This window comes from Takifugu flavidus, chromosome 15 (genome assembly GCF_003711565.1).
Source record: "Takifugu flavidus isolate HTHZ2018 chromosome 15, ASM371156v2, whole genome shotgun sequence".
NCBI lineage: Eukaryota > Metazoa > Chordata > Actinopteri > Tetraodontiformes > Tetraodontidae > Takifugu > Takifugu flavidus.
This window is the reverse complement of record NC_079534.1, coordinates 12,712,934-12,731,713: the sequence shown is the minus strand read 5'-3', so window position 1 is coordinate 12,731,713 and position 18,780 is coordinate 12,712,934. Positions and strand designations below refer to the sequence as shown.

General features: G+C 45.2%; 1 protein-coding gene across 6 annotated transcripts in view; it reads left to right on the top strand.

Annotated features, from left to right (window-relative positions):
• mib1 (MIB E3 ubiquitin protein ligase 1) overlaps window positions 1–12,445 on the top strand; it is a 34,607-nt gene extending 22,162 nt beyond the window's left edge. The window contains exons 13-22 of one of the 6 annotated variants that reach the window (XM_057056102.1): window positions 4,915–5,047; window positions 6,006–6,092; window positions 6,522–6,680; window positions 7,039–7,220; window positions 7,737–7,926; window positions 8,006–8,084; window positions 8,166–8,252; window positions 9,224–9,292; window positions 10,394–10,494; window positions 10,570–12,445. In XM_057056102.1, coding sequence (XP_056912082.1) covers window positions 4,915–5,047; window positions 6,006–6,092; window positions 6,522–6,680; window positions 7,039–7,220; window positions 7,737–7,926; window positions 8,006–8,084; window positions 8,166–8,252; window positions 9,224–9,292; window positions 10,394–10,494; window positions 10,570–10,710 — 1,228 coding nt within the window. In that variant the 3' untranslated portion in view covers window positions 10,711–12,445. Of the gene's footprint in view, window positions 1–4,914; window positions 5,048–6,005; window positions 6,093–6,521; window positions 6,681–7,038; window positions 7,221–7,736; window positions 7,927–8,005; window positions 8,085–8,165; window positions 8,319–9,220; window positions 9,293–10,393; window positions 10,495–10,569 lie in introns of all 6 variants that reach the window. The other 5 variants (XM_057056101.1, XM_057056100.1, XM_057056099.1 and 2 more) reach the window with 5 other exon arrangements.
• Window positions 12,446–18,780: the final 6,335 nt, after the last annotated feature.

Here is an 18,780-nt window from a genome sequence, read left to right as displayed (position 1 = left end):
TGTAAGCATCCAAATAAATCTCACACTACAGCAAATGAGAGTTTGATTTTATTTTTTCCCAGTTTGTTACATCAGAGAGCTCCAAGCTTTTAATCAAGATCGGCCATTTTCGTCTGCGCAGTAAATAAAAAAAACATTTTTATATCATTTTCTATTTAGCAGAAATATAGATTCTGCTTTTGTTTTTTTGTAGGAAAAATAATAATATTACAGCATTTCTATGTTCACATTAATCTTCTTTTCTATTTGTGAGCAGAATCTGCTCTGGAACCCAGGACCAGTGATACTGGTCACCATAATGTACTCTGAGGGACACATCTAGATCAATGTTCACATCTGAACCAAGCTCAGCGTTTGAATAATGCATAACTTGTTACCTTGGTAACCCATGCAGACACTGAAGTCAGGGGCTTCCATGTAAATGCAGTATGACAGGTCAAGGGAAGGAGGAGTCGTGTTGCTGCAATTTGGGTGTGTACTGTATGACTGTGTCTTCCAAGACGCCTCATAGGAAAACATCAATGATAAAGCTCAAATGACAAAGCTCTCGCAGCACATTTTACAGTATATCGAGTGACCTATGTGATGGAATCTTTCAAATGTATTTGTGTGGAACACGGCGTCCACTGGTAGATTGGTCTGTGTGATGCATGGTGATTTTATATACCCACTATTATTAACGAGGTGGACCCTCTTGGACATTATGGCTTGCCGTCTCTTGAGCGGATACAAGGCCCTTTCTTACCACAAACACTCAGTCCTACTCACCAAGCCATATTTTTTTGATGGTGTTATTGCCTGAACGTCTTGAGTTGGGCAGCTTTATTGTGTTCTGGTCCTTTTTTTAATTATTATGTTAGATAATTGGAGAGCTGTAATCTTGATACCCTATTGGGTGTGTAGGGACCTCGGGCTTGTAAAGGTTCGACTGTGGGGAGGACGCGGTACAAGGAATGATTTACAGTAGTGGATTTGCAGTGACAGGTCAGATTATGGGTGCCTGTATGGTGACAGTATACCACACTGTCGATCGAAGGAGCATCAGTGCGGCTGAATTTACCATCATTTTAAACTACCCAAAGTCGATTCCTTGGTCCTACTTACTGCTCTGCACCTCTGAATGGAACAGTCTAATTCTTTTTTCTTTTGATAGAAGCAAGAACACCTGTTTATAGTATTATTATTATTAGGGACACCATTATCACATCCAGTGTTTTACATGCATTTTAATGTCTGCAAGCTATCCATAAAACATCAATGTTGATTCAAATGGCAAAATTATACACGATGGCAAAGCATAGACCGCTGAAGTAAAATTCTGATTGCTGCATTTATTAAGGTTTACGGGTTTACCAAAGATCAACCAACAACACTGGGAAAACTTAGTACCAACATGCCTAACATCCTGTAGGGGGCTGCAGAAGCACCTATGATATACATCAGTAAAGTTGCCTCTTAAAGCTGGCTATGCTGTGAGGCATTGTATCAATCAATAGAATCACTGTTCTTTGCTCTGGTTAAATATATATTGAGCCCGCAGGTTTCTGAAGCGATTGAAGAATCTTCAGGCACCGGTTCCGTTTCCCAGAGCCTCTGATTAACCAGGGTTTTTCCCTCACATACAGGATGTGTGACATAGGATGTATACGTGTATTTGAAGTGGCCATGAGGATGATGTTCAGGCCAATTGATGCTTTTTTCTAGTTTAAAATTCCATATAGGAATTCGTGTCAATCTTTTTTTAAATTCTGCATGTTAATCCACATAGGAAATGACTTATGTCCTTTTAATAATAATAAGCCACAACAAAACACATACAATGTGTCTTTGTATTTGTGTCCTTTGACTGTATAAACAGTTTTACACCTTTTTCTTCATCATCTGCTGTGAATCATGGAAGCCTGTAATCACTGTAATTAAACCATTATAGACCTCCACCCTTTCCCAACCAGACAGTTGTAGCTGAGATGTTTGTACATGCACGTACACCCCTACAATATTCAAGCCTCTGAGAGTAGCTGTGGTGATAACCTAAGCATCACAGAAATGCGCCACTGTTTTTCCTCATACCCGCTTTATGCAAATTGTCGTTATTAAAAGCGTTCTTATTCAGAGGCCTCAGGTACAAGCAGGCATGGGAAGGTCACATTGCAGGGAAACTATTCTCTTTGCAGCATGGTAATGAAAGTCCCCTCCCTCCACCCCCCCCCCAACAAACAATGCAGTGCAAGCTAAGGTTTTTTTTCTTCAGCACTCCACTGCACTGCTGCCTTCAAATACTACCACCACCACTGCTGTACACGTTTAATAATTAGTGCATGACTCTGACTTTAGGATCCCACGGACTCTTATATGACATTCATCTTTCTGCCCAGTTTAAATAGGTTAGATTTGAAGTTAGCGCACTGTGATTGATTTGCAGTTCAGTATTTCGAAACACTGCACATTATTGATGTGACGGTTTGTTCATGTCTACTGACTGTTCCACTAGCCTGCTATTCCACTATATTTTGCCTCTGACATAAAATCTGTGTTGCAATCGCATGGCATCTGCTAATATGACCATTTTCATGATATGAAAATGTGGATTTGTGTGACCAGTAAGATGCATGATTTTAAAAAATTAATATCGGTATTTAGACTTTGCGCCCACCTGCATCAATGGAAACTGTGTGTGTGTGTGACTTTAAACAGTCCCCGTTGTAAAACCTGGCATTTTCCAAAATGAATTGTATTAAATATTTAATTTTCCTGGAGCACATTCTTATAAATGTTTCTACAACGTAGAAGCAATTAATCGGATGTTTGATGACTGCTCCCCCCTGTGTCTTCGCCCTGCTCACATAGCACATCCAGAAACTGCAACCACATGCACTTCCACTCTTATAAGCGGAGACAACATCATAGAGCGACACGCGGAACCGAGGGCACCCGAGAGCGTGCTGGTCAATGACAGACACTGCAGCTTTCCTGAGGGATTCTTCAGATCTCTCACAGGGTGACCCACTTCCATTGTCTTCCATTTTGACTCTCCTTTGTCATTTCCCATCCTTACCTGTACGCGAACAGCGAAGGTCATATTAATCACGCTATATTACTCTTTTACCTCCTTGAGAATTACCCTCCTTCAAGATCATATAGATCCCCACCCCCACCCCCCTCTAAAAGAAACGAAACAAAAATAATATATTTCTTTTAACTTTGTGTGTTTATTCTGCCTTGACAGCAAATAGGTTAACTGCAATGCAGCAGTGCCAGTATGGAGCATTAATATTAATGTCCTCCCATTTTGCCCACCATGGCAGGAAGCCTGTCAGTCTAAACTCCAAGGGGCTCTCTAGACCAGGAAACACGTGCCTAGCACCAGTGCAAGGTGCCGGTCTACCCTATAGCACAGCAGACAAGGATTTATTGGCCAGTTATTTCAGCCAATAACACAAATGTTCCGTATTGCACCAACAGAGTAAGTAGAGAAACGCAACAAAATGAACAAAGGCTTGCTGTGGGACACTTGCCAGGAATTGGTAAGAGATTTAGCAAGGGTAAAGAAAACTGCAGTCCATCAGTGTCTATCGGCGTAAATGAGAAGGAAGACTAAAAAGTATATTGCCGGACTACTGAGAATAAGGTTTATGATATTGCTTCAGGCAAGAATGTGGGGCGGTGAGGTCTTTTCTCTGATAATTTGTTGTCTGGGAGTCCTGGCTCCTATCAGGTGGGAATGCCGTGGATGAAATTACTGTAGCGACCTCCCTGAGATTGGGACTGTTTGCCAGCAAACAATTCTTTTTTTAACATAGCGAGTGTGAGATTAGAGGAAACGGGTGTGGTTGCTATCGTATTTAAGCAGCGCTCCTCTGCATTAAGTCCTTGAAGATAGCTGCAAGCAATGCAGGTGTGCGTGCGCGCGCGTGCGTGTGCTTAAGCTTCTGTGCGCTGAGAGGAAGAGAGAAGGAGCCTAAGATCAGTGTGCTGCGCTGTTCATCACTGCAGCATTACACCAGCCCCAGTTCTCTGTGCAGAGGTGCTGACTCTCTCTCAGCCTTTTGTCAGTAGGCTATGCAAAAAAAGCCCTCTACTGATTACCCCAAGACTGCAAACTTGCCAGCATGTTGCCTTGCATTCTTCTCTCTGTCCTAATAGTTAACACTTTCATTGATTTTTGCCGGCACTGCCTCCCCCCAATGCTGGAGCCCATTTCCTCCCTTTTCTCCTGGAGAACCTTTTTTGCCCTGCTGCAAACGCGCCATGGTGGCTGTTTGCCATATCAAAGCAGGAGCAGAATCAGCTGGCTGCTTTTGTCGCAGTTCAAAGATATGCCCCGCATGATTATTCCGAGTTAATCAAGGTCAGATGTCTCGTGTCCAGTTTTGCTGCAAAGTGTATTGTTTACTTAATTACAGACGGCACGCAAAACAGTTCACGGGTGCCTCTTCCTGCAATTTTACAGAGAAATGAAAAATGTTCTATTTATATCTCAGCTCAGAAGTCCTGGGGATGAATTAATTAGACAGTCTCAAAATATTATTTTGTGTACAATGCTTCCAGGACGAAGATACTTCATTTGAGTGGATTGTTAGGAGGCTTGTAGCTTAAAGACATTGTGTACTCGCATAAATACACTGTGGCAGTAAAGCATTGTTCTACAAAATGATTTTGGAGTTCATGTGACGATTTTAAAGCCAGATAAAATCAACTTTGTAATTAAAATTTCATGGGAAACTGTATAATTTGCATTATATTTATCTGTAATTACTCCAAGGCAGCAGATCAAAGCCTGATACCTGGCTAGCATGTATGGGGGGAGGCAGTGCTGTGGAGAATGACATATTTAAATCATAAGGTGTGTGTTGGATCTTCGCCGGTATTCCGTTTAATCCATCTCCGTGACTTTGCTTTTCCTTCTCTCTGCAGTGCAATGCGGGTTCTGTTATCTAAACTTCCGAGGCCTTGGATCGTGGATGAGAAGAAGGACGATGGTTACACAGCACTGCACCTGGCTGCCCTCAACAACCACGTGGAGGTGGCCGAGCTGCTGGTGCACCAGGTAGCCACACAGGAGCCCTCCCCCACACTACCCCAAAGTGCTTCACGTAAATGTGACAACAGTAGCAACTCTAGAAAACCATTAAAGCCTTCTGAGCACAACTGCATGTACTCAGTTTAGACTCCCAGGTTTCCCTAAAAACAGACAATTAAGAGCAGCTTCCACTGCAGTGCCCCACAGCTAGTAAGCTATAGACCCCTTTAAAGTGCCATAAATGCCTATTTTTATTAAATCCATATGGTTCTCTGGACCTTTAGGGCTATTCTTTAGTGCTGTTGAGCCCTTACCACATCCTACTCCCTCCCCCTCCTTTTCCTCACGCATATCGCAGATTTCTGCACTTTTCTCCCTTCTGAGATTGCAGGTTTATGTCCCTGAAGCCTAAAGCGTAGAGGAGCAGCACAGAAAAAGCTATCTGACCAAGTAGGAATTGGGTTAATTGAGATACAAGGAAAGGCCGCAGCGTTGCTACAACATTTGCACTCTGTACAAGCTATCCTTCAAAAGGGACACCCTGAAAGCCCCCGCAGTGGGCCAGTTCACAGTGTTGGCTCAGCTTTCTGCTCTGAAGGTGCAGCTCACACCAAGGTGCACTGCAGATTTCCTGTCAGCCAGCCTCTCGGTCCTCTTATTTGATGATTTCACACAAGGCCTGATTACATTGCTTATTCTTCCCCTGCATCTCCTCGCTCGGGGTGTTTCGCAGTTGGAAATGAAGTCACATGCAGCATTTTTGTTGGGTGCATCCTCCTCCCAGCCTTCGTAGTGATACTTAGTTGTTCTGCAGCATTGAAGAAACAAGGATTCAGCAAATGCTCATGGAAACAAACAGGCTGCTACCGTTTTTATGTGTCATCCTTTTACGTGATTGAGTTCATCTGCATCCTAATGCATTTTCTTATAGGTGGATGTGTGTGATTCTTTGTGCTTTAATGTGTCTTTTGTTCTTGCCTCTCAGGGCAATGCCAGTTTAGATATCCAGAATGGCAACCAGCAGACAGCATTGCATCTGGCAGTGGAGCGTCAACACACCCAGATAGTGCGGGTTAGTGATCCCTTCAGATTTATACTTTCCTTTATCATCGCTTTCAACATTTTCAACCTTCATCTTGACTAAAATTTCACAATCTTTCCCTCGGTGTTTCTTTCTGTGTTATACCAAAGGGGAGTAACTCGTTAGAATTTTCTCTCATCTAATTTACAGTCAGTTTTGCTTCTCATTGATACTGTAAAAGAAAAAAGACTCTCCAAGGCAGAGTCTCCTGTAAATTGGCGTATTGTTAGGTTGAGATTGCTACGTTGCCATCTTGTGGACGCATTGAGAAATGCACCACATTATTGGCGTGTACCGTGCCATGCGGGTCATTCGTAGCACTATCTCCAGTACAGCATCAGCATTTTTAGCCCCGAATGGTTTGAGTACTATTGCTGATTCAATTTTTGCATCTTGATTTCATTTTGTTTCTCTCACCAGCTCCTGGTGCGGGCAGAAGCCAAGCTTGACGTGCAGGACAAGGACGGAGACACGCCGCTTCACGAGGCACTGCGTCACCACACACTGTCCCAGTTGCGACAACTCCAAGATATGCAAGATGTCAGCAAGCTGGAGCCCTGGGAACCCTCCAAGAACACGGTAGGTAGACCTGTTATCACTCACATTTTAAGAGCATTTTACTTTAGGGTTCCTTAAAGCAACATAATAAAAATCTGTTAAAACTGCTTTATCCTTCTTTGTTTTACGATAACGTGTTGTTACCAAAGCTGTTCAATTAGCTAATTGCTAATGAGTTAGGCTACATTTCTTCAAACGGCAGAAAGATGCAGCTTAATTATCTGACGCAATTCACGCAACTATTACGAGATGTACTTACTCTTCAAAGAGATTCATTAGAGATTCATTAGACTACTGTTTTCCATTCCAAGCTTTAAAAGTTAAACTCTGAATGTATCGCTAATGTTTTTTTTTATTATTCATGTCTGCCTTACTGCAGTTAATCATGGGCCTGGGCACCCAGGGGGCAGAAAAAAAGAGCGCAGCATCCATCGCGTGCTTCCTGGCAGCCAACGGAGCAGACTTGACCATTCGTAACAAAAAGGGACAGTCCCCTCTAGACTTGTGTCCTGACCCCAGCCTCTGCAAGGCTCTGGCCAAATGCCACAAAGAGAAGAGCAGGTAAACGTCCCCTGAAGGAATCATTTGACATTTTGCAATTTATTAAAAGAAAATCACACCAATTGGCTTTCTTGCCAGAGGTGGGATTGAAAAATCAATCCTATTCCAATGTCTGATGAATTTAAAGCTGGAGCACGATGAGTGGTCCCTTTAACGGAATAATGAACGCTGGAGAGCACCTGAACAGCCCAATAATAACAGTGGATTAGAAGTTCCTCTATTCACTGCGTCAGGAGAAATAATATTGACTTGTTTTGTTTATTTAATCTTTATATCAAACCCTCTGATGTTTGAGCTGAAAAATGGACGTTCAATTTAAACTAATTTCATTTATAACCACCTATGAGTAAACCAAAAGAACGGAGGCACCACCTCGGGAAGAGTAATGACGTTCCTCTTGTTCCTCTCTGGTCAGTTTGTTCAGCTCCTGCTGTCTCGCTTGTTTTCCGCCAGTCTGTCATTTTCCGTCCTTCCTGCTCTCACACACCCACTGTTGTTTCGCTCTTAACGGTGCAGTGGCCAGGTGGGCACCCGCAGCCCGTCTCTGAACAGCAACATCGAGTCGCTGGAGGAGTGCATGGTGTGTTCTGACATGAAGAGAGACACGTTGTTCGGGCCCTGCGGACACATCGCTACCTGTTCCCTCTGCTCCCCCCGCGTGAAGAAGTGTCTCATCTGCAAAGATCAGGTCCAGTCGAGAACTAAGGTACCGAGACGCCCCGCGGCTCTCTTTACTCCGGGGTCAAAAGGTCAACCCGCCGATGGAATTGTTTACTTTGTTTCAGATCGAGGAGTGCGTCGTCTGCTCTGACAAAAAGGCAGCCGTGTTGTTCCAGCCCTGTGGTCACATGTGCGCTTGTGAGAGTAAGTCTTGCGCCATTAAAGCAGCAACACCTGGATAACACCTGGATCCGGACTAACGGAATTGGGTTTTGATTTGACCAGACTGTGCCAGCCTCATGAAGAAGTGCGTACAGTGCCGGGCTGTGGTGGAACGCCGCACTCCTTTTGTTCTTTGCTGTGGAGGGAAAGGTATGGAGGATGATGCCGCTGATGATGATGATGATGATGATGATGATGATGATAATGGTGGCATTAGTGAGTGGATTTTTTCTTTCCTTTTGTTTCTGCACTTAGTTTTTCTTTAGGCCCGTCCTCCTTTTTGCGCCTTTCCTCTAATCCATGTTTTTCTTCTGCTTTGTCGCTGCCTTGCTTACACTTTTGATTTCTTTGTCAGCGTATAAGTTAAATCTTTGCAGAGATTTCGGATGCACCCGCCTTTCCTCCGCTTGTGATGCTTTGAAACTGGTGAAAGCAGCAGTAGCTTCATAAACCAGGCCCTGCTTTGTCTCTACAAGAGACCAGTCATGTTGAGATTTATACCTTTAAAAACAAACTAAACACCTAAAATGATTGACTTCGTACTTTTGTTCCCATTTCCGTCCATCTTACGTTTCCAAAGTGATCATTATTTTTATTGCCCCTTATTTCTATTACGCCACTTGTTTATTCCCATTCTTTCCTTCGTTGATGTTAAAAGGCCAACAAACTTTTCACTGCTTTTATTTTAAGCCCGTTTTAATTTGAACCTTTCCTCCGACAACACAGACCCACACACATACACTCATGCAAGGGGCAGCAAAAATCTTCTCCTTTCCCTCCATCCAGTAACCTCAACTGTTGTTGTCTTCTAGAAAGTAAATGCAGTGCATGAAATTCATGTTTCTATTCTATTTAATTTCACTATGCATCTCTAACTGTAACCTGTGTAGATGTCAGAGTTCAGCATGTCCCAGGCAAAGATGAATGACTTTCCCTTTTCCGTTTCTACTCCATTTCCTACGATTTACCGGAGTACTCTTTCAGATTCCCTAATGTTCTGTTCAAATTCTTGCACTGAACCTCCCTCAGAACATTCAGGGAGTAGTTTGGGTCCTCCGTCCAGCTGTTGGACTGGTGAGGACAGCCCCTGCTATAACAATGTGACTGGTTATTCCCAGCAGGGAGCTCTAACACTATGGCAGGAGGATCGCAGGATCTTCTCCAGCCCAACAATCTGGCACTAAGTTGGTGTAAGTATGAATCTATAATCCCAACAATGCTGCCCTGGCCCCACCCCTTCCCTTAACCCACCCCCTTTCTCTATTATCATTGCATAGATTCATAATCTACACATTATTTGTTCTTACAGTATAAGAAAAGGACATAAGTGCAACGTTTCCTTTGGGTTTTGATTTGCTTTGGTTTGTATCATTGGTGGAAGGTGCTCAAAGACAAATTCTGGATCTCGGAACAACAGGAGGGGTTTGCGTGGCTATGAAAATGATGCTTTCTTGACCAAAAGCGAAATATTGCTTTAATCCGACTGTAACTGAACACCTGAAGTGCATGTAAACACATTAGTCCGACTAATTATGGCATTCTCCTTATCCAACTAAGACACCCAGATTTCAAATTGAGCCGGTCTCAGAAGAAGAAGGCAACGAGGATTAGCATGTATCTGTTCTGCACAATGAGAAACACATATATAATGAATCTTTATGACTGTGCTTTTTTCCTGATGTTCTAAATGCCAGCCTGCCGCCCGACTCCATCTGTATAATATGTAAAGTAACAAGTTGGAAAAGGAGCCGTATTAACCTGCTGAAATACACGTATCGCCCCCTAGTGTCGAGGAGGGGGATGTGATCCCGTCAATTATCCGAGTTTGGATTTTAAACTGGGTCAAGGAATCATTCTGTTCTGATAAAGCTGCGCATGTGCACGTACTGACTGAGAGGCAACAGCAGAGGCCGCCGCCGGGTTTGTTTGGGTCAGAGTTTAGGGCGCCTCCCATGTCAAACTACGCAACCATTAAATCACCTTTTATAGGTCACAGCCTGCACTCAAAACATCTTTATCCCCATGGTTATAAATGTTGTGACTGCACAACTACAGTAAAATAGTGCAGCATTCATGATCCGTGCTGGTTTTGAAAATATCTCCGCTATCGACCCGTTTCACAACGCTGGCGCTGCTGCGTTCCACTTTAATTGGCAGTATATTTTATCTTTATGAGGAGGTAAGGTTTGATGTGGCCACTGGAGAAACGGTTAATGTTTTTTTAGGCTGGTAACTGAATGACTGTCCCCCCCCCCTCCTGCGCTGTTTCTTTTGTTGTCGTGCCAACGCAGCCAGCGGAAACATCCCAGCTTTACAAAGAGACAAGGACAACACGAATGTGAACGCCGACGTGCAGAAGCTCCAGCAGCAGCTTCAGGACATCAAAGAGCAGGTGAGGCCTTCACGCGCCGTCGTTTTGTCCGTGCCGATGCCCAAATGCCCACCGCTGCTCTCCGTCCGCCTGCAGACCATGTGTCCCGTGTGTCTGGACCGGCTGAAGAACATGATCTTCATGTGCGGCCACGGCACCTGCCAGCTGTGCGGGGACCGGATGAGCGAGTGTCCCATCTGCCGCAAAGCCATCGAGCGCAGAATCCTCCTGTACTAGACGCCTCCTCGCCTCCCCCCCCCCCTTCCTGTCCCTCGGCAACCGCTCCCGCAGAGACACAACCGCACGAGCTGCCGCTGCCCGACCATCCTGATGCCGTCCGGTCAGCCAGCCAAGGGCGTCCTCAGGTGTCTTACGCAACACCACAATGCTTTTCTTCTGTTCTGATGGATTTTCTGTTACCGGGCGAGGAAAAAGATGCACGGACTCACATCAGCGCGGCCGAGCTGCGCCCGCAAAGACACTTTGATCACCTCTGCTTCCCCCCCTAATCGCTCTCCCCCTCGCTGTCGTTTCCACCGTCTTTATTCGACGCGTGAGACTTCCGCGGTCGGGTTTTGGCCGCGGGGACAAATGTTACTCACCTGTTTATTCTTTCTCTGCTTCACAGCGGATTTGCGCCGAGGTGACGCAGAGTTCAGCCCGTTACTTTTCTCTGTGAAATTCTCGTCCCTCTGTTGCGGTCGGGCGCCAGGCGGCGGCGAACTTTCACCGTCTTTCTGAGTCACGTGCGCGCACGCGTTGATTTCGGGAGAACCCGACCTGGATCTCGCTGTATCAAATGCAAGTTTGTGACCTAAACGTTTGCACAAGTCAAAGGTTTATTGCTTCGTGAGTGTGTTCCGTTCTGCTCTTGTGACACGCTGTGTGCTGACTGTTTTCGCTGTTGAAGTTTTGCACAAGTTGGGGTGAAGGCTGGTTTCTGCACAGTCCCGAGAAGCCCAGATGAGGTCATTATTTAAAAAAAAAAGAAAAGAAAAGAGGGTTGTGTAAGTGCCAGCTAGGCCACCACACCCGTAAGTTGTTCTCCAAGAACAATGTCGCAACAGCCTCTGCTTCTCTGCTGCCCATTTCAGGACAAACACAAACATGTGGCGCTTCTGGGCACAAAAAAATCTCAATCAAACGCAAACGATTGTGTCGGAAATTAATATTCGGCTGTACAGACTTGTTGGTTTTCATCGGATTTCTTTTTTCCCCCAATTATCGCGCATTTGATACCAATGACACGTTTGTTTCCAAAAATCTATCATATTAGGAGAAAATATAGGGATGACTCTATTCCTTTTTAATGTAACTTTATTTTCATTTTTTTTCCTTTACAATCTATTAGGACACAAAGATGAAAATGTAGGATAAATGATTTTTTATTACGGCCCAAGGATAGCATCCATGTAGGTTTCTCCACCCTCCAGACGCGTAGCCTCAAAACACTTGTGAACGTCGAGATGTTGATTATTAATGTTTTTCTTCTTCCTTTTTCTTAAGCAGCCATCGGTAGAAGCATTTTCTCTCACGTCGTTCTCAGAAAGTCTGTTTATCGAATTTTAAACCAGACCTTTCATTGTCGAAAATGCTTTATTTGGGAGGAAAGCTGCTGGATTTTAGAGGCAAAACTTGCCTTTTTGCCCTTTCGAAAGAGGCTCGACCATGTAGAGACTCGGTGGTGGATGTTTTTTCCCCTTGATTCCAGTTTTGCTGATAACACTTAATGTGAGAAGCACTAATATGCTTTACAGTAGTGTTGCCCTGTTTCAATTGTCGTGGGGGGGGGAAAACTGTTTTGTACTTTATTTTCAATACTTGTAACTGTCTTTTTGGAAGAGTATATGTAGTCGTTTCTTTGGCATGAATGTTTCATCGTTCAGCTATCATGGAAACTGTTCGGTCTGTATTGCTAATAAGTGCTTTTAAAACAACCATATAGCTGAAATAAAGTTCCTGATGAACAGTGGGATGCTCTTTACTGGGTCTGTTTTTTCAAGAGGAGCTCAGATGGGGTGGCTAATTAGCATTTTGTTGCTTTTCTCCTGCTGTGCAGCGTCTGCCTTACAGAGGAGACGGGGTGGCCGGGATGGGAGGTGTGAGGTAATTGAAAATGCTAACACCTAATAATGGCTCGGCACCAGCGTGCGATAGGTCAGCTATGCTAATCGCAGAGTGGGAAGAAGAAAAATAGCACAGAGAATCTGCTCCAGCGGGCAGCGTTACAGCGGGGGCTGTTCCACGGCGCCAGGGATGGCCGTTTCTGTCCGGGATCACTGATTAGATCGTTCATAACCTGGACATCTTGGGGATTTCCTCACACACAGCTGCTGCTTCCACTGACACATTCATCAATCTGTCATCTCGGATTCGGGTACCTGTAGCGCTCGTGCTACCTGTCCAACATCTGCCTGGACCATGTGGGTGGTCATAAGTCATCTCCTTTCTCGAGCTGTCTGAAATGTGATGATCTGTTATGTGTGAAGCAGTGCAGGGAGTTCTGTGCTAAAACTGGATTAAAGTAGTCAGAATTGTGGATTGTAAACCCTCGAAAGAAAGAACTTACCGTCTGACGCGTTTTAATTATTAATCAAGCCGAGCTTTGTCATCTGGCTGTTGCCGTAGTGATACGGCACATCTCGTCTACAGTGCAATGAAGACGATAGAACTAAAAGGGTGCTCTACCTGGGTTAACATTTGCCACACCTGATACTTTAAATCTATGTCCTCTTATATACTTCACCAAAATCAGTTTGAAAAATATGGTCAGATATTTGTGGTGTTGGTTAGTCACGCATCAAGTTGGATTTGGACCGTATTTGGCTTTTAAGGAATGTTTTTTTTTCTTTCCCAGCAATATTTAACATCTATATTTTCATATACATGAGAATCATCGATTCACTGAGCCATTAAAGATGAGGAGGAAGCTGTGCAGACTCTTGGAGCACCGACCGTCTGGCGCAGGCCGCCTGTCCATCACGGCGACTGAGTGTCGGGGCGCTGGAGACGCCGCTATCTCCCCGGAGCCTGGAGAGGCTCCCCGACCGCCTCGCCTGCCATGTTCGGCTGCTCCGCTGCGCTGCGGCATTTGCTGACGGGACTGCAGGGGTTGTTACTCCCACACCCCGGGGGTCAGCTAATCCACCAGCCTCCCCGCGGAGTGCAAGTGATGGTGTCCTGGCGTAGCAGGCAGATAGAGATGGATGGTGCCCCCCGCAGAGCGGCGTGAGCGATGATCAGAACCTCCCCCGCCCCCCCAAAATGACCGTAAGCCTTCCCTGTGATCACTGAGCAACGCGAGCAACATCTATCTGCTGCCTGAAGCAGAGTCCCGTGGGGAGGGGGGGGGTCCTCGCCGCCCTTGAAGAGGATCTGAAAGTTATGACGAGGTTCTTCGCGCGGTTCTGGTGGGGCTGTGATGGGAGGCGTGCAGCTTCCAGGGAACATCAGCAGGGGGCAGTACATTCTAGCGCAGACGACCGTCCTTTCCTCCGCCGTCGCTGCTTCTCATGACCCAAAGCAAATATAACGTGATGTCATCAGCGTTCATGCTTGCATTTCATCACTGTTGAATTTTAAAGCACAATTTTTAAAGCTTTATCCATCCTTATTTTTGCCCTATTTTATGTTATTCTATTCGTTTTTTTTCTATTTTCGTCTTGCGGCACGATAAGCTAGAGAGAGAAACGGTATTTGGGTTCATCTGTATGTGAAATGACAGTAAAAAGTATCTTAATCTAATTTAGTTAAAGCTCTGGCACGGCGACACAAATGAGTTGGAAAATGCCACTAATGCCTCAGCGCCATGTGATACGTGTTTGTTGCCCAACACTCAAAGCTTCACATTCTTATCATATATTGTTTATTTGCGCCGATCAATTCTCAGCCTGCACAGATAAAGACGAGGGCCGAAATACAACTCTTCATCTGTTTTGGCCATTTGGGTTTTCCTTCCATGTTGGCGAAATCGACTTCTGGCTGTCTGAAGGTCCTCTCTCTCTCTCTCTCTGTCTCTCTCTCATCACCCAGTTCAGAGGTCCAGCTGCATTTATTACCTCCGTTTATGGTTGTACCGGGCAAAGTGCAGCCTGACTCTCTGGACGGAGACTTGGAGGAGCAGAGAGAAGAGCCTGTAAGGTGGAGCTGGTGTAAAGCTTCACAGATTGATTCCATTTTTTTTGTTTTTAACTGCCAACCCATTTAATAAATGCTTCATTTTGCTTCTCAGCGCAAAAAAACAAGCAGGCGCCGATGTGGCGTCACAGCTTCGCCTTTAAAGTTTCCAAAATGCTGTACGAACACGTGATTTTTGCGTTTCCATGGGTGACGTTCCTGAAAACATCAGCCCCACCTCTACAGTAAAGCTATAAAGTCCTGCAGCGCGGATCCCTCCTCAAAACATATAGGATCCTCACACGCTGATTGCTTTATTGGTATTGATCAGGGCAAAGTGTCAAAGCCCTCGTCTATATCGCTCACAGGGGCTGATTGTTGCTTGTGCTTGCTAACGTTCAATAAAGAAACTAAAACCTCTATTTAGGAGTTTTCACTATAAGATCCTCATACCAAAACAAACCCTGACATACACTTTCATTATTTTTTGGATTTTTACTTCATTAGGGCATTTTTGTGATACTGATCTCATCTGTTAAAAAAAGCAGACAATTTTAGCAACAAATTGCATTGTTATGTCGCTAATTTACGCGCTTAAACTGGTGTTTACAGCCTCATTTGGTGCTTGTCCCTGTTATTTCAGAATGAGAGGCTGAAAGCCACATTTACAGTGCAAATGTTATCGTTCCAATGACACTTTAAACAGCCTTTATCAATATATAGTCATTCAAGGTTTATGAGCTTTGATAAAATGCCATTAGCCGAGCGGGGTCATTACAATCTCAACCGCAAGGTCTATTTTTTTTAAAGAAAGGAGTTGTTACTAATTGGATCCTGCAAAACTTGAAATGTTCAACAGATAAAATAAACACTCAGGGTTTTGAGAGGCCCGAGTGTAGCAGATATTGATTTCCTCCTCAGTGAGATCGGCCCTATCAGGGCAAACTACAGTGTGTTTGGCAGAACCTTATCGTCCCATTATCTTTAAAACAGTGGGTTATCATAATTGCTTACTTAATAATTCTATAAAACTGTAGAGGTGCAACCTTTGGCTGGGCAGTAAACTGTCAAGTGCTTTTCATGCAAAGATTGAACAGATTACTGATGGTTGGAGGTGGTGGGGGGGGTGAAATGGTTACAATGCCATCGTTAATAAGGAACGTGTGCTCGGGTCTGGCTGTTTTTTTGTTAATCAATACGAGCATTTGATCAATGGAAATGACTGCTGACGCTCTCGGGAGGTGATGGATTCCCCACTTTTAGGACTGTATGTAGAACAATGGGGCAGGGATCCTTGATCAACAAGTGCAAACCTCATCACATTTAGCTCTCCACTAAACAAACAAGGCGGTGTGTGTAGGACCGCCCCCACCTACCCGTGGAGCCGGGTGATGGTCCCTAAACGAGGGTTTGGCTTTTGGGATCACTGACGAAGCCACATGTGAGTAGAAAGTTCAGTTCTTTTTAATCCCTGCGAACTGAGATAAGGAGGAGACTCCCCGAGCCGGAGTTCCTCCCCCCCCCCCCCCTCTCCTTTCGAGGCGACGCCGTGTTACAAAACAAGTGCACATCTGACAGGTGCTGCCCACTGCCGGGGCAGGCGGTAACCTTGGAGGGGAGTAGACAGGAATGTAGCAGCCCGAAATGAACTGGGAGTGAAACAGGGACTGCAAAGAGCCTTTTTCAGAGAGAAAAATCAATATTTCAGAGTCCATCACAGGGATTTTGGTGTGTGTGTGTTTTTCTACCCCCTTTTTGCCCTTCCATGTGGGCTCCAGCTATGTGAAATGAGCTCAGACTGACCCCTGGAAAAGGTAGTTAATGCCTAACTTCTTTATCTTTGTTTTACAGCCGAGGGCTGTACCTCCAAATCAATACACGATACACAAATATCCCAGGGCTCCGTGTTCTGGAGAGAAGGGTGGCGAGAGCTTGAGAGCTAGCCAGTCTCACACCACCTGGCGCAGAGAAAAGAATGTTCTTTAAAATAAATAGGAAAGGCCCGAAGCTTCTGGAAGACTCGGGGAAGAGAACAGCAAACACCTGATTACAGAGAGGCCGATTTATTCCTAAATGTTTCCTTCGACTTGCAAAACTGCGTAAAACAACCCAGACGTGTTCATTTACACAGCCAGGTACGCCGGAAGTCCCGTGGAACTTTATTTCTAATCGCACCATCCTGTCGGAATGTTCAGGAATATTCATTGTCTTCATTTCCACTGCTGACGCTGACCTCTGGTCCTGTTAATAATCAAAAATGAAGGTCTCGCAGCTTGGGAACGCAGCATCTGCACGGTGATAGCAGGCTACCTGTCAGGAACCCTTTTGGTGGACAGCTGAAAGGTTTTACAGCAAAGGTGTGAGGTTTCTCTCTCCTCTCCGTGTCCACGGTAACCACGACGGTTGATAACTGAGTGGCGTTCTGTCCCCACAGACCTTGTAACCAATCAGCAGACAGATAAAGAGTCCCATCAGTGTTTCAGGAGCCCAAAGCAGGTTCAGTTTCCAACCAGTGTTGTGGAGAGAGAAAGGAGCGTCCACTTAAGGAGGACACACACACACACACACACCTCCACCCCCTTCTCTGATAGTAGCTGGTAATCTCTGAGGTCGACCTGTCAGTCAGGCCTCGGAGACGGATGACGTGAGGCCCCTGATAGGCTGTCTCCAACCCAGGAGACAGCAGCCGTTCGCATGGACTGCTGGGACACAGAGCAGGACACGAGGCGATGGACGGATGGAGGGGAGGGGTGGGGGGGGGGAGGTGGGTCAGGGAGGTGGTGTGGTAGAGGAATGCCAAGGATGAGCAGAGAGACAGCTCTCTGCTGGAGGTCGTTGGGTGGCTGACAAAGTTTATTTAACACCAACCTCTGGAAGCCGGGGTCACCGGGGGGGAGAGACCCCAGTCAACTGTTGTCCTAGAAAAAGATCTGGAGGGGGGGTGGGGGTGATAGAAGTATTTCTGATTCCTTTTTGTGTGTTTTTGTGTCTAAATCAGTGAATTACGTGACAAAAATCACCGGTCACTCGATTTAAAACTCGGGAAAATGACGTTTCAGACCTTTTAAAGTCGTCCACAGTGTGTTTTTATGAACTGGAACACATTCTGTTAGCCAACCACTTTAACTGTATGTCTTAAAAATACCCCCACCCCCGCCCCTCAAAAAAAAAGAACATTTACAGAGAAAGGTGTACCCCAGGGTTCAGTTTTGGGCCCATTGTTATTTACTGTAGGATCTATAAATATATTCTAAGAGCATATTTATGATGCAAAAATCTAAAGCTTCTTCAGAGCATCTTTACATATTTCACACACATCTTTGAGGTTTATTCCAAACTCCTTTTAAAATGCTAATATGAAAGTTACTGAAGCTGTTTCCATATGACGGCGTCATCATGTCTCCTGCATCAGGTACAGAAAACAAAGCCTCCGTGTGAGCGAGTCCTAATCATTTTACCATGAACCTAAAGATCTCCTCGTGTTTTATAAGCCGACAGGTTAGATAACTTCGCTGTTCTCCAGCCCAGTGCAGGAAGGAGTATTCTCTCCACGGTGCCTACTGCCCGAGGCCACTATTAGATTACAGGAGAGATTTATCGAACTGGCTTCCGGTTTTCAGATAGGACAGCAACAGCACTTATCTTCAGATATTCCCTTATCAAAAAACAATTTAGTGAGAGAAATAGACATTAGCCCAGATTTTTTTACACTAGCGAGTGCTGCTGGTTAGCCTCCCCGGTACAAGGTTCTGTTTGCATTGTGCACACACACATACCCCCAACGGCCCGGATAGAGAAGCATTAACACCGCTATGTGCACTCTGGATGTCACTGCCATTACGTTCAGGTCCAGCTCTCGTACTTTGAGACCCGATCAATTCAGTTTTGTCACAAAATGGTGGCGTTAAAAAAAAAGACGTCACACCCGACAAAAGCGTGCGTGGCCGAAATGTGGCGCCCGTGTGATCAAGCGATCTGTGTGTGTGTGTGTGTGCGAATTGGCACAGCTGGCAGCTGAGATGAGACCCCAGGCCAGCTGGTGAGAGGAGCAGCTCCACGTGGGTCACCGCGAGGTTATCCTGACCCGAATTTGATTTTTATGCTGCTGGTATTTATCTGGAGCCGAGGGAGGAGGAACCGTGCGTTTGCATAAGGCTTTATTGTTTGGACCTGTGCATGCCAGTGCAGGCT